At 39.2% G+C, this 12,130-nt stretch overlaps 1 protein-coding gene across 1 annotated transcript; it reads left to right on the top strand.

Annotated features, from left to right (window-relative positions):
* Positions 1-72: 72 nt before the first annotated feature.
* Positions 73-11,589, top strand: si:dkey-24p1.6 (protein sel-1 homolog 3). The gene is made up of 33 exons (XM_020660486.3): positions 73-286; positions 385-859; positions 1,105-1,228; positions 1,316-1,437; positions 1,535-1,650; positions 2,176-2,237; positions 2,322-2,454; positions 2,537-2,672; positions 2,791-2,928; positions 3,406-3,611; positions 3,709-3,894; positions 4,325-4,799; positions 4,988-5,114; positions 5,196-5,317; positions 5,424-5,539; positions 5,631-5,692; positions 5,778-5,910; positions 5,993-6,131; positions 6,251-6,388; positions 6,759-6,964; positions 7,054-7,233; positions 8,176-8,295; positions 8,534-8,674; positions 8,797-8,859; positions 8,997-9,170; positions 9,263-9,390; positions 9,479-9,562; positions 9,652-9,742; positions 9,843-9,930; positions 10,021-10,130; positions 10,252-10,379; positions 10,482-10,584; positions 11,056-11,589. The coding sequence occupies exons 1-33, from the start codon at positions 203-205 to the stop codon at positions 11,143-11,145; spliced, it is 4,800 nt and encodes a 1,599-aa protein (XP_020516142.2). The 5' UTR covers positions 73-202; the 3' UTR covers positions 11,146-11,589.
* Positions 11,590-12,130: the final 541 nt, after the last annotated feature.

Here is a 12,130-nt window from a genome sequence, read left to right as displayed (position 1 = left end):
CTTTCTTCCTTTCCTTATCTTTTGGTAAATTATTAGTACTTCATCCAAATTAGAAGCACCACCTTACCTGCACTGTGTGTACAGTGATGGGTGGGGCTATCTGCTGTTAAATATTTACCTTTGCTTCCATGTCAGTGAGGTGGAGCAGGATGATTGTCCGGTTCTTGAGGCTTCTTGTTTCTCTGGAGCTTGAAAATCTTTAATGGAGAGCTCAATGAAAACACAGTGTGAGCCATGGATATCATTACAGCGTATATACATCTGTCTGCTCTGTCTCAGTGTGCAGGTACAGTAAGTGCATTTTTCCTTCATCATCTCTTAAATGGTCTTGTTTTCTAGTTTATGTCATTAGCATTTACAAGCATGGTTTTCTCTCTTACACAGATGGTCTTAGGTTTCAACCAGGTTATTCTCCTGGATCCTCCAGTGAAGGCTTTGCCAGGCCAACGTCTGGTTGTATTTTACACTTGTAATGACCCTGCCACAGTGCAGCTAGACTTAGTAGTATATTTTGACACCGGCAGCAGTCGCACACTTGAGCTAACCCACTGGAGATGTGACCCCTATGGCAAGACATTAAAGACTGTAGAGCTGAATCTCCCTGATTGGTTGGTTTATCAAGCTGATGGGATTGTTCCTGACTCCCAGTGGGCACTGAGTTGTATGCTGGATGCAGCAGTCACATACCCTGGATTTGATGACACTGAGGAGGTGGTTACAGCTCAGGATGTGGCTTACTTGGAGCCAATTCCTTTCTTTGACCGGCCTGTGAAACAGCATGAGCTGTGCATTGCATGGAGCATGCAAATGCTAAAGTTAACTCAGCACTTTTTAAAGAAACAATGCCATTTCGAGCAAGGTAAGGTTTAGAAGTCAGGTTAAACTGTGGACGTTTTGCAATTAAAATCACAAATATTGTAGCTTTTGTAAATTCTGAATTTCAGCACCATCTTCTGGAGAAAAAAAATTCTAATGTATAATTTTAGGTTGGGTCAAATATGTGCATATAATACGGTATTGGTCTATAAAGGATGGATGTATTTTTTAAAAGTTTGGTGCAATTTAACTCTTGTAGTCTTCTTTTTAAAAAACTGTGTATTTCAGAAGCACATTTGCTGTCATCAATATTTGCTTCGTCTGAAGAAAACTTTGGCATCTCAAAGACACTGGCCCCGTACAAGAATAAAGCTCTGGAGTATTTGCGCGTTAAAACCATTTCCTCTTCAAGGTAAGACAGCACTAATGACGCCAACCTGAAACCAATAGCTTCTAATTTTGGTGTGTTCAGGGTAAATGGGCCTTATTTTTTTGTCAGGTTTATGTTCTCTTTGTGGATATGGTTGACCGGACACTGCCAAGAGAAGATGTGTGGATTGTTTTATCATATAGACTCCAATGATGACTACACCACACCGACACTGTTACTCACAAAGTCAGGTAAAATGTAAACCATTTTCTCTCATCTGTCACATTCTTGTGTTTTTACACCATTATGTAGACTTACATTAGCTTCTCTCTGTCGCCTCATGTGCAGGCCGGCTTCACATCCAGATGAGTGGAGAGTCAGAGGAATCATTTGCATTTCTCTCTCCATTCAAGGTGCCTTTAAGTGAGTGGTGCCAAATCAGTGTGAAGGTGCTTAGAACAAAGGTGAGTAGACTGTCTTTGACTAAAGATATCATTACAGTCTCAGTGGTGTGTCCAGCCTTTTTTTGATCAGAATGATTTTAAAGGGATGGCGTGAGGTGTGTGTCTGACACCTATGTCTGAAAAGCATTTTTTTATCAATTCATGATCAATCATATTAAACATTTATTTTGTATCATACAGATTTTATATTCCTGCTTATAGTTTTTTTTTCTAATTTAAAAGTACAACACAACAGAGTGGCAACGTCAGACTGTATAAAACATGGACGGAGTCTCAGAGACATCACCAATTGTTTTCTGAAGAGGCGTTATGAAGTTAGTTGCACTTCTGCATTGGTTGGTTGGTTTTACAGTTACACCTCTGACCAAGCAAATAGCCAATTAAAGTTAAATAGGCATCAGAGGTGACCAATTAGATTTCTGAGTGGCCTATGCAACCTCTGGCTATCCTCCTGGACACGCCCCTGTACAGTAAGCCAATTATTGTAATTATGAAAATGAATTGGTCATTGTCTCTGCATCTCAGGTGACTGTCTCCATGGTGTGTATAGATGAGGAGCAGAGAAAGGATTATTCTGCAGATTATATGTAAGTCTACTAAAGACAACATCTGAAATAAAAATGCACTCAATGCTTTCCTTCTACTAAATATGTGAGTACTGTGTCTTGCAGCTCTAAGAACAATATCCTGCTGGATGACACAGAGGGATATTTTGTGGTTGGTGGAAGTAAATTCATAAAAGGTGTGGAAGGTTATTATGGACCAATGGTTTACCACCGCAACAGAGTGTTACCTCGGAGCACGGTGAATATAATGCACCTGACAACAGTTCATGTCCAGGTCAACTATTCAATTAATTAAATTCTCATCATTTGCTTTTCTCCAGTCTGAAGTTGTTGTTCCAGATGTTATCAGAGCTGTGAATCTTACTGGATGGTTGCATACATGTCGAGCTTTTCGTCTGGAGATGAGTGTGAAGATCAGAGGATATTCCCTTCAGGCCAATCAGGGGGAAGAGTTTGGTAGGTGGCTTACACTCTATATATCCACTAGATGGTGCTAAAAATACTTCAATTCAATGTTTCTTAAAAGTGCATATTCCACAGTGCTGCAAAATACACCGTCTGTTGTTCATTTCAGACACCTGCTTTGATGCTTTCCATGAGATGATGGTAAAGAACAGACTAACATCAAAACCACTGTTTGAGCTGTGGGAGGAAACTGTCCCTCACAGAAGGCAAGCTGTGAAGCTGGCAAAACATTTGGCTTTCAAACATGGTGAGAAAAGATATTACTATATATACTATATACTATAAATATTACTTACAAAATGACTGTATATATATATATATATGTGTGTGTGTGTGTGTATGTATAGGGGGAAAGTCACAATAATTACATTTACATTACATTGACTTGATTAAATTGGTTGCATTTCTACACCTCTACATTTATCTGATGACTGCTTTCAAAACTTTCTGTATATGCAGCATCTACAACTCTGAATCAGATGACAGGAGAGTAGATTAATGATGTTATGCTGTAAAAGAGAAACCTCTTTCATAATTTTAAACACAATTTCCCAACTTCACTAAAATTTAAAATACATTTCAACAAATGATTCTGAACTGAACTGTACAAAATGACTTTAATTTATAGAGCTGGGTAAATATTTGTTTGCTTACGCTACTTATTACAGACTGATCATGTTATGTGTCTTGAAGCACTACATTACTTTTCTTTTGTCACCTACAGTTGAAAGAGGAGTGAGTCTAGGAGCTGTGGGCAGAGCCCTGTACTCCTTATCACTGCAGAAGCTGGGCAGAGGAGGCAGAACTGGAGACATCAGCAGAATATTACCACTGCTGCTCCAAGCTGGCTGCTTAGCTGATAACCGAGCTCTGCACATGGCATCTGTACTCTACAGCTCTGGATTGGGAGTCAAGAAACAGCCCTATAAGGTGTGGGCTACTTGGAGGGTTATGGTAAAACTATTATTGAGGTGCAGAAATCCAGTTTTTTTTTTAATATCCTCTGATGCCCTTGTGTTTGGTTCAGTCTTGGCTCCTAGCCCTGCTGGCAGCCCAGAAAGATGATCTGTCAGCCGTAATGCATCTTGGGCAATGGCACCTGCACCACCAGGCCCTCCATGTCCTCCCCGCAGACCCAGCTGTGGCCCATGCATATTATGCAAACATTGTAAAGCAGAAAGGCTTCGGCCATCATAATCCCACACCAGAGCAGGTAACGCATGCATTTGTAACTGGATACGTTTGGTGCTTTCATTCTTTAAGTAATACAGCTGTGTTGTAAGTTTGACTAAATTGTCACTTAATCTATTTATGAGTAAGGGAAACATGAACCCTTTTATTTCTACATACACAGCATTTGGCATACTTCTTGGGATGAAAGCAGGAAAAATGGTCACACAAAAGATCAGAGAATACTGTTAATGAAGTGTTTTATGTCAGACACAGTTATTCTAATAAAGATATATGGAAAGAAAATCAAAGCCGCTGTGGGCTTATTTCAGCATGTGAGCTGATATGCGACACGTTTTCTGATCCTTTTATTTCGTCATTAGTTTTCAGATTCCTACTGTATGATCAAAATGTTTTCCCTTGATTGAAGTGATGTCATTAGCAGCTATGCGCATGTCCTCTTCATCATACAGATGGTCTTGGCCTTAGATGGGGTGATACTTCTGAATCCTCCAGTGAAGGCTCTGCCACACCACATTCTGTATGTGTCCTACTTTTGTAATGGACATGCAACAGTTCAGCTGGACTTACTTGTAACTTTTGAAACTGGCATTACTGACATAGTCCAGCTGAACCACTGGAGCTGCAACCCGTATGACCCTCAAATAGAGGTTGTTCGGCTGAACCTGCCCGATTGGTTGGTTTATCAAGCTGATGGGATTGTTCCTGACTCCCAGTGGATGACGAGTTGTATGCTGGAAGTAGCAGTCACATACCCTGGATTCGATGACACTGAGGAGTTGGTTACAGCTGACAATGTGGCAACTTTGGAGCCGGTGCCTTACTTTGAACGGCCTGTGAAACAGCATGAGCTGTGTATTGCCTGGAATATGCAAATGTTACGATTAACTCAACATTTTTTGAAGAAGCAATGCCATTTTGAGCAAGGTAGGGTTAACATTGTACACTGAAAAAACACTGAGTCACAAATAGTGTTGCTTCAAAATTAGATTTTCGATTTCAAATATTCATGCTGTACTGGTCTGTGAAGCATCCTAGTATTTATAGGTTTTGGGAGGGTAAGAGAAATCTTACGGTGTTCAAATTCTAACCCCAACACGATTTTTGTCATTTAGAAACAGTACGCTTGTTGTCTTCAGTTTTTGCTTCAACTGGAGAAAACTTTGGCATTACTAAGACACTGGACCCGTATAGCAATGAAGTTCTGGAGTATTTGCGTATGAAAGCCATTTCCTCTCCAAGGTAAATACATATTATTATCAGCTTATTTGATGCTAACAGAGGCATTATTTAGGATAAGTGTTCTTTTTTTGTCTTTGTCAGGTGTATGTTCTCTATGTGGATATTTGTGAACAGACACTGCCAGGAAAAGTTGTGTGGATTCTTTTATCATTTAGACTCCCATCGTAGCTATATCTCACCATCACTGTTCCTCACAAAGTCAGGTGAAGTTAATACATTTTTTTTATCTTCAACTTGTTGATACTCTCATTATGAAACTATACTGCACAATTTCATGAATTCATAGTTTTCTCCGACTGATATCTGCAGGCCAGCTTCACATCCAGATGAACGGAGAGTCAAAGCAATCGTCTGCATTTCTCACTTCATTCAAGGTGCCTTTAGGGGAGTGGTGCCAAATCAGAATGGTGGTGCTCTTTAAAAGGGTGAGTTGTTTCCTGTTGACTGAAACATAATTAAAGTGAAATAACTATTGTATTTATGAGGAGTAAAGTCGTCATTGTTGTTGCATCTCAGGTGACTGTCTCTATGTTGTGCATGGATGAGGAGCAGAGGACAGATTATTCTTCAGAATACATGTAAGTCTGCTACTGACAACATAAAATAATCAATTTGTGATAACATCATCAATACTAAATGCACTGAGCATTCTGTGTGTTGCAGTTTTAGGCATAATATCATACTGAATGACACGGAAGGATATTTTGTGATTGGTGGAGGAAAATATGTGAAAGGTGTGGAAGGTTATTATGGACCAATGGTCTACCACCGCAACAGAGTGTTACCTCGGAGCACGGTGAATATAATGCACCTGACAACAGTTCACGTCCAGGTCAACTATTCAATTCATTTGAGTGCTGTCATTTGCTTTTCTCCAGACTGAGGCTGTGATTCCAGATGTTATCAGAGCTGTGAATCTGACTGGATGGCTGCATACATGTCAAGCACTGCGTCTGGAGATGAGTGTGAAGATCAGACGATATTCTCTTCAGGCCAATCAGGGAACAGAGTCTAGTAGTAGGCATATACATCCACTAGGTGGTGCTGAAGTGAACAAATGTGAACTATTCTGACGAGTTGATTCTCTATATTACTACTGAAGGTATAAAGACATTGATTCAGTTTTTCTTTTTCAGAAACATGTTATGATGCTGTCCATAAATGGTTGGTACAGAAGAGACAGCCATCAAAGCCACAATGTGAGCTCTGGGAGGAAACTATCCCTCGCAGAAGACAGGCTGCAAAATTGGCCAAGTTGTTGGCTTTCAAACATGGTGAGAAATAAACTTCACAAATTGATTTGTCAATATTTGATACACAATATCCAGAGGTTGTTTGTCATGATATTCAGAACTTAATATATATTATTTCACACATTGGATACACACAGCGGCAACTTTATTGTATTAACATAAAGAAAGAGTACCTACGTAGATGAAGACTTTACATTGTAGACGCATTTCCCCTAATTGACATAATTGACATCTTTGGGATCTTCACGAGAAATAAGTATAGAATTGTCCTTTGGACAAGTTTGGGTGAACTATTGTATGTGAGTCTATATGGAGCGAACTACTTGTGTTCTTATTCTTATTCACTGATGAAACCTGTGTTATTTAATTTGAATCACTTCCTGACTTGCAGGAAAAAGAGGAGTGAATCTGGCAGCGGTGGGCAGAGCCCTATACTCCTTATCACTGCAGAAGCTGGGCAGAGGAGGCAGAACTGGAGACATCAGCAGAATATTACCACTGCTGCTCCAAGCTGGCTGCTTATCTGATAACCGAGCTCTGCACATGGCATCTGTACTCTACAGCTCTGGATTGGGAGTCAAGAAACAGCCCTATAAGGTGTGGGCTACTTGGAGATTCAGAGTAAAACTAAGATTGTGAGAACATCTATTTTTTTTATATCCTGTGATTCTCTTGTGTTGATTCAGTCTTGGCTCCTGGCCCTGCTGGCAGCCCAAAAGGATGATCGATTGGCACTCCTGCATCTAGGGCACCTGCACCACCAGGGTCTCCATGGCCTCCCCACAGATCCAGCTCTGGCCTATGCATATTATGAAAACATTGCTAAGCAGACAGCTTTGGACCGTCAAGATCCCACACCAGAGCAGGTAACTCAAGCATCATAACTGGATGCTTAGGTATGCTAACATTGAGTAACTTTTATAAAACCCAAAATGTGTTTTCTTAGCCTCCCTTTGATTGTATGAACAAACATGAGCAGATTCTTTCCTAGTATGTATGATGATAATGGAATTATTTCAAACATCATAAACATTGTTGTGGATATAATAACTCAGAGAAAAGAGTAAGTAAACTATATCATGTCAGATAGCCTGCAGAGTTGATTCTCTCTTGGCCAGGTCACCATCGTGAAAGAGATCTTGATCTCAATGGGTCAATTACCCGGTTAAATAAAAAAAATGAATAAAATAGAGGCTGGGAGGAAACTCATGTAGATGGGGCTTAACACAAAATAGGAGAAGAATATAATATGGTAATATCATGTTCTTTATTTATCTATCATACTATGCACTGGCAGAGCTAGTATTTTGTACTGTTATCTATGAGTAACAGCTACTTATGCACATGGACCATCCAGACCACTTTTTTATCCTGGCTATGTATTGTGGGCTCATGTTTTTTGTATGGGTGGGATATGTATGTATATATGTGTTGTGTTGTGTGTTTGTATGCATGCTGGCTGCTGGAACACCTAAATTTCCCTGCTGGGATGAATAAAGCATATCTTATCTTATCTTATCTTAATACCTTTCCTGTTAACTTTATTGTGACTATAGCTTTGATATTCCCACAACAATAATTCCAAACCCCTTTTTATCTTTGTTACTGATTTTTACAGTAAGAAAGGTAAGAGAATGATAACATTTGGCAACAGTACAGTACTCCAACAGGGTTTATGTTTTGTTTGAAACAGTGAGGTGCCTTTTTGAAATATTTGACTGTGTTTATGAAGGGAAAGGCACAAATGAATATAAGACCCATTACCTTTTACATGTTTGTTCTCTCATTTGAATTCCTGTTTTTTCCAGACTTATGTAGAGGCGGTTCATCTCAACAATGAGGAGGAGTTGAATCTCCAGACAGATAAGGATCATCACATCTTTCAATGGCTGAAACTACAGGCCCACAGGGGAGCAGCTGAAGCAGAGGTACACTGAACTGACATCTCTGCATTTTAAACTGCAAGCACATACACAAACTTAGAAAGTCAGTCAGAAAAAACAGAATGTCTCTGATTTTAGGACTTTTGTTTTAGGTTTGAATCTTATGTCACATCTTTTAGGGTAAAAGAAAATAGCCTCAGATACTCAAAAACAGTTTTATCATTTAAGTTCCAGTCAAAATATGTAATTAAGTAACTATTTTTTTTAAATTACTGTCTTACAGCAAGCGATTGGTCGTATGCTGTTCTGGGGTCAGCAGGGAGTATCTCCAAACATGCAGGAGGCTGTGAGACATTATGAAAGAGGAGCTGTCCAGTTGGAGGATTCTGTGTCAATGTATGATTATGGCATAGTCCTGCTGCAGGTCAGAATCACATATGATGTACCGTAAATATTTATATATTTATATATTACTGACAAATAATTTATATTGTATCAAGGATTAGTATAAAGAATTTAATGAAATGCTTGTATGTTTCGTTGTAGGGACAAGGGGTCAAAAAGAATATTCCAAAAGCTCTCACTTTCCTCAAGAAAGCAATGGACAAGGTTTTGTATCGTAAAATGATCCCGTTATTACTCACTTTATATCATCACTGTTACATTTGGAGAGGGCTTTTCAGTTGCAAAGACTGATTTAAAGTTTGCACCATCTACCTTGCATCCTACAATTGTGTGTCCCATAGGGTTTTGTTCCTGCAATGAATGCCCTGGCCTGGTACTACGAGCAGCATGAGCAGAACTACGAGCAGGCAGTGAAACTATGGGAGCAGGCTGATCGCCTTAATTCTCCAGATGCTGCTTTGAACCTTGGAGTCCTGTACTCACAGGGACTGTATCCTGGAAAAGCTGTAGACAAGGTTAGCTCAAGTGTTAGTGCTTCCTGACAATACATGGGTACATAGTAACATTTGGCACTTACAGAGAGGTAAATAATTTGTCTTTCTGACAGTTTATGGCCTATAAGTATTACCTGAAGTCTGCAGAAAGAGGGCACATCAGAGGTGGGATTCTCCTGGCTGAGATCTGGACAACGGGGATACCCGGCCGTGTCAAAAGACGTCAAGCGGATGCAGTTTTGTTAGCACTGTTCCCTTTTATAAACCTCACTTTACTCTTGCAGTTTTCTCGTTTGCCTTGGCTGAAATGTCTTTTTAACTGCCTGCAGGTGGGTAAAGTGGGCAGCTGAGCACAACGGATACCTAGGAACTATCTTGCGGAAAGCCTTGGATTCATATCTCAAGAGTGACATGTAATCTTTCCTCTAGTCACAGTCTCCATGATCCCTATCAGGCCACTTGATTGCAGTTGCAACAAATTAAATTTTTGTCTTGCCAACAGGTTCAACTCGCTGTTATATTACATGATGGCTGCTGAGTGCGGGTATGCACCTGCCCAATTCAATGTGGCATATCTTTGTGAACAAAATACAGTGAGTTATCTCTTCATTATCGGTATTGTCAGGATATTGTGACTGTTGTACTCATTCTTGTCATTTTTCAAATGTATCTCTTTACTCTGCATGTCCTTAGGTAGATATTCTGGATCCTGGTTTTGCTTCAGGCTGCATGTGGAGATATTACAACCTCACAACCCAAAGTCTAAATCCTGACCCATATGGTAAAAAGCCATCCTTTGAGACTTTGATATGTGGAAACTCTTGAGCAAACAGTTTAATCTCACAGACCTCTATCTCTGTTATTCATCCAGCCTTGATTAAGATGGGTGACCTGTTGTATGAGGGGGGAGCTGACGTGCACAAAGACTTGTTTTCTGCAGCAGAGGTGTACACACTGGCAGCTTTAAGGCAGGAGCCACTGGTCAGACTTTTTTTTAAATTGATGTTCCGTACTGTTTGTTTTGATATTTTTTTTAGGTTTTTGTTCCTTTGAATTTTTCTAATGCATCAATTTGGTTGTAAGCCATACTCTTCCTCCACAGGGATGGTACAACCTTGGCCTCCTTGTTGCTGAGGGTTACAGGCTGTCGTTGTCAGTATTGATCAAACTCGGCCTTTCAGAGCTCTACCTGGAAGACAACATTTCACTTCAAAGTTCTTTGTACGAAAGGTGGGTTAGAACTGAATGTGTGTATCAAACAGTTCATTAAATGAGACACTGCTATGTGAATCTGTTATTCCGGTAAAATAATTGTATATTTTCTTCCAATAGATGCAGAGAATTGGAGGGTAAGGATGGATACTTGCCTTGCAGCCTTGCCCTCTACAGTGTGTATATTCAGTCGTTTCAAAAGGACTATAACACTGCTATTAAGGTTTGTGCACTACAGAATGTGAGCAGAAGCAAAATAATTCATTCCGATAAAACATGCCTTTACATTTTTTAATTTAATTCATATATTTTTATAATTAACTGTTAACAGCATGTTAGTTTCTAGTTATATCTTGTAATTATCAGCAAGCTTCTAATGTGTAAAATATTGAAAATGCTTTATTTCAATCATTATTCTAAAATGAACCACCATACACAATGTTTAGTTGAAATACATGATATATGCTACATTTTATAGTCAAGACATTTCTCAACGATGCAGATACAAGTAATTAAGTACCACAATTTCTTTGAAACTAGTATAAAAAGGAAATATTCAAGTGACTTTCAAGTATCTCAAAATGCCACAGGACCTGAGTCAATGTGCGTATTTACTTTCTATCAACGCGCTAGCTTACTGCATCAGGCATGTCTGAAATCTGGCTGATGTTTCTGTTTTTGTTATTTCCCACAGGTTTCCACTGCAGTTGCCGTTCTAACAGCTTCAACAATATTCCTAATTGTTCCCATTGTGCTCAGGAGAGCCATGCCGTCCCTTGACTAGAGCCAAGACCCACATCATGATCCTCAGTGCAACAATAACTTGCACAATAACAACAGACAAATATTTGGTGTGAATTTACTTATGTTTTAAGTATGGGATCATTGTAAAGAACAAATGTTTAAATATGTGTTTGGTTTTGGGCGCTGGTGGCACAGTGGTTAGTGCGTGTGCCCCATGTATGGAGGCTGTAATCCTCCAAGCGGGCGGCCCAGGTTCAAATCTGACCTGAGGCTCCTTTCCCGTATGTCATTCCCTACTCTCTCTCTCTCCCTGATTTACGACTCTATCCACTGTCCTATCTCTTTAATAAAGGCATAACATGCACTAAAATAAATCTTGGATAAAAAGGACTCGATTGAGCAATAATCTGTTTAAAGAGTGCCACAAAAATGTGGTTGGTTAAAGGAAACTGTTGTAGATTAAAGATGTTGCTCTTTGATTTTCTTTTGTCTCTGAGTGCAATGATTCCTTCAGCCTGTGGCTATACATGAGTGCATGCCTTATCTAGATTCAGGTAATAAATATCCAGGTGCAGCTATTACTCGTTGAATAATTTGATTATACAATCTGACTGAAGGTTTTTCAAACAAACTGTACAACAACCTTTATCCTTTACAATCATTGATATAATTTGCGATCATATTTCTATGACAGATCTCATACATGTTTTCTAAGTTGAATCCTACACAGAGATCAAAAGCATATCTCTGATTTATTTTATTGATATCAACATGGTAATCAGAAAAACTCTGCAGCCCCTAAGGCTTTAAAAAAGTTAAATCATTGTTTATTTTGGTCCAGCTGGCCCAACTTTGAAATTAACATGACTGTAGAATATATAAGACTTCAGATTCTTACAGTAGTGGAAGCATAGAAATATGTTAATTTACTTGGGAGATTTCCTTCTGTGTTTGAATTAGTGAAAATGTTCATAATGAAATAATAACAAAATCAACGTTGTACGATAGATTATAATACTGCTTGA

The sequence above is a fragment of the Labrus bergylta genome, chromosome 11 (assembly GCF_963930695.1).
Source record: "Labrus bergylta chromosome 11, fLabBer1.1, whole genome shotgun sequence".
Taxonomy (NCBI): domain Eukaryota; kingdom Metazoa; phylum Chordata; class Actinopteri; order Labriformes; family Labridae; genus Labrus; species Labrus bergylta.
The sequence above is the reverse complement of the archived record's forward strand: the minus strand, read 5'-3'. Positions and strand labels throughout refer to the sequence as shown.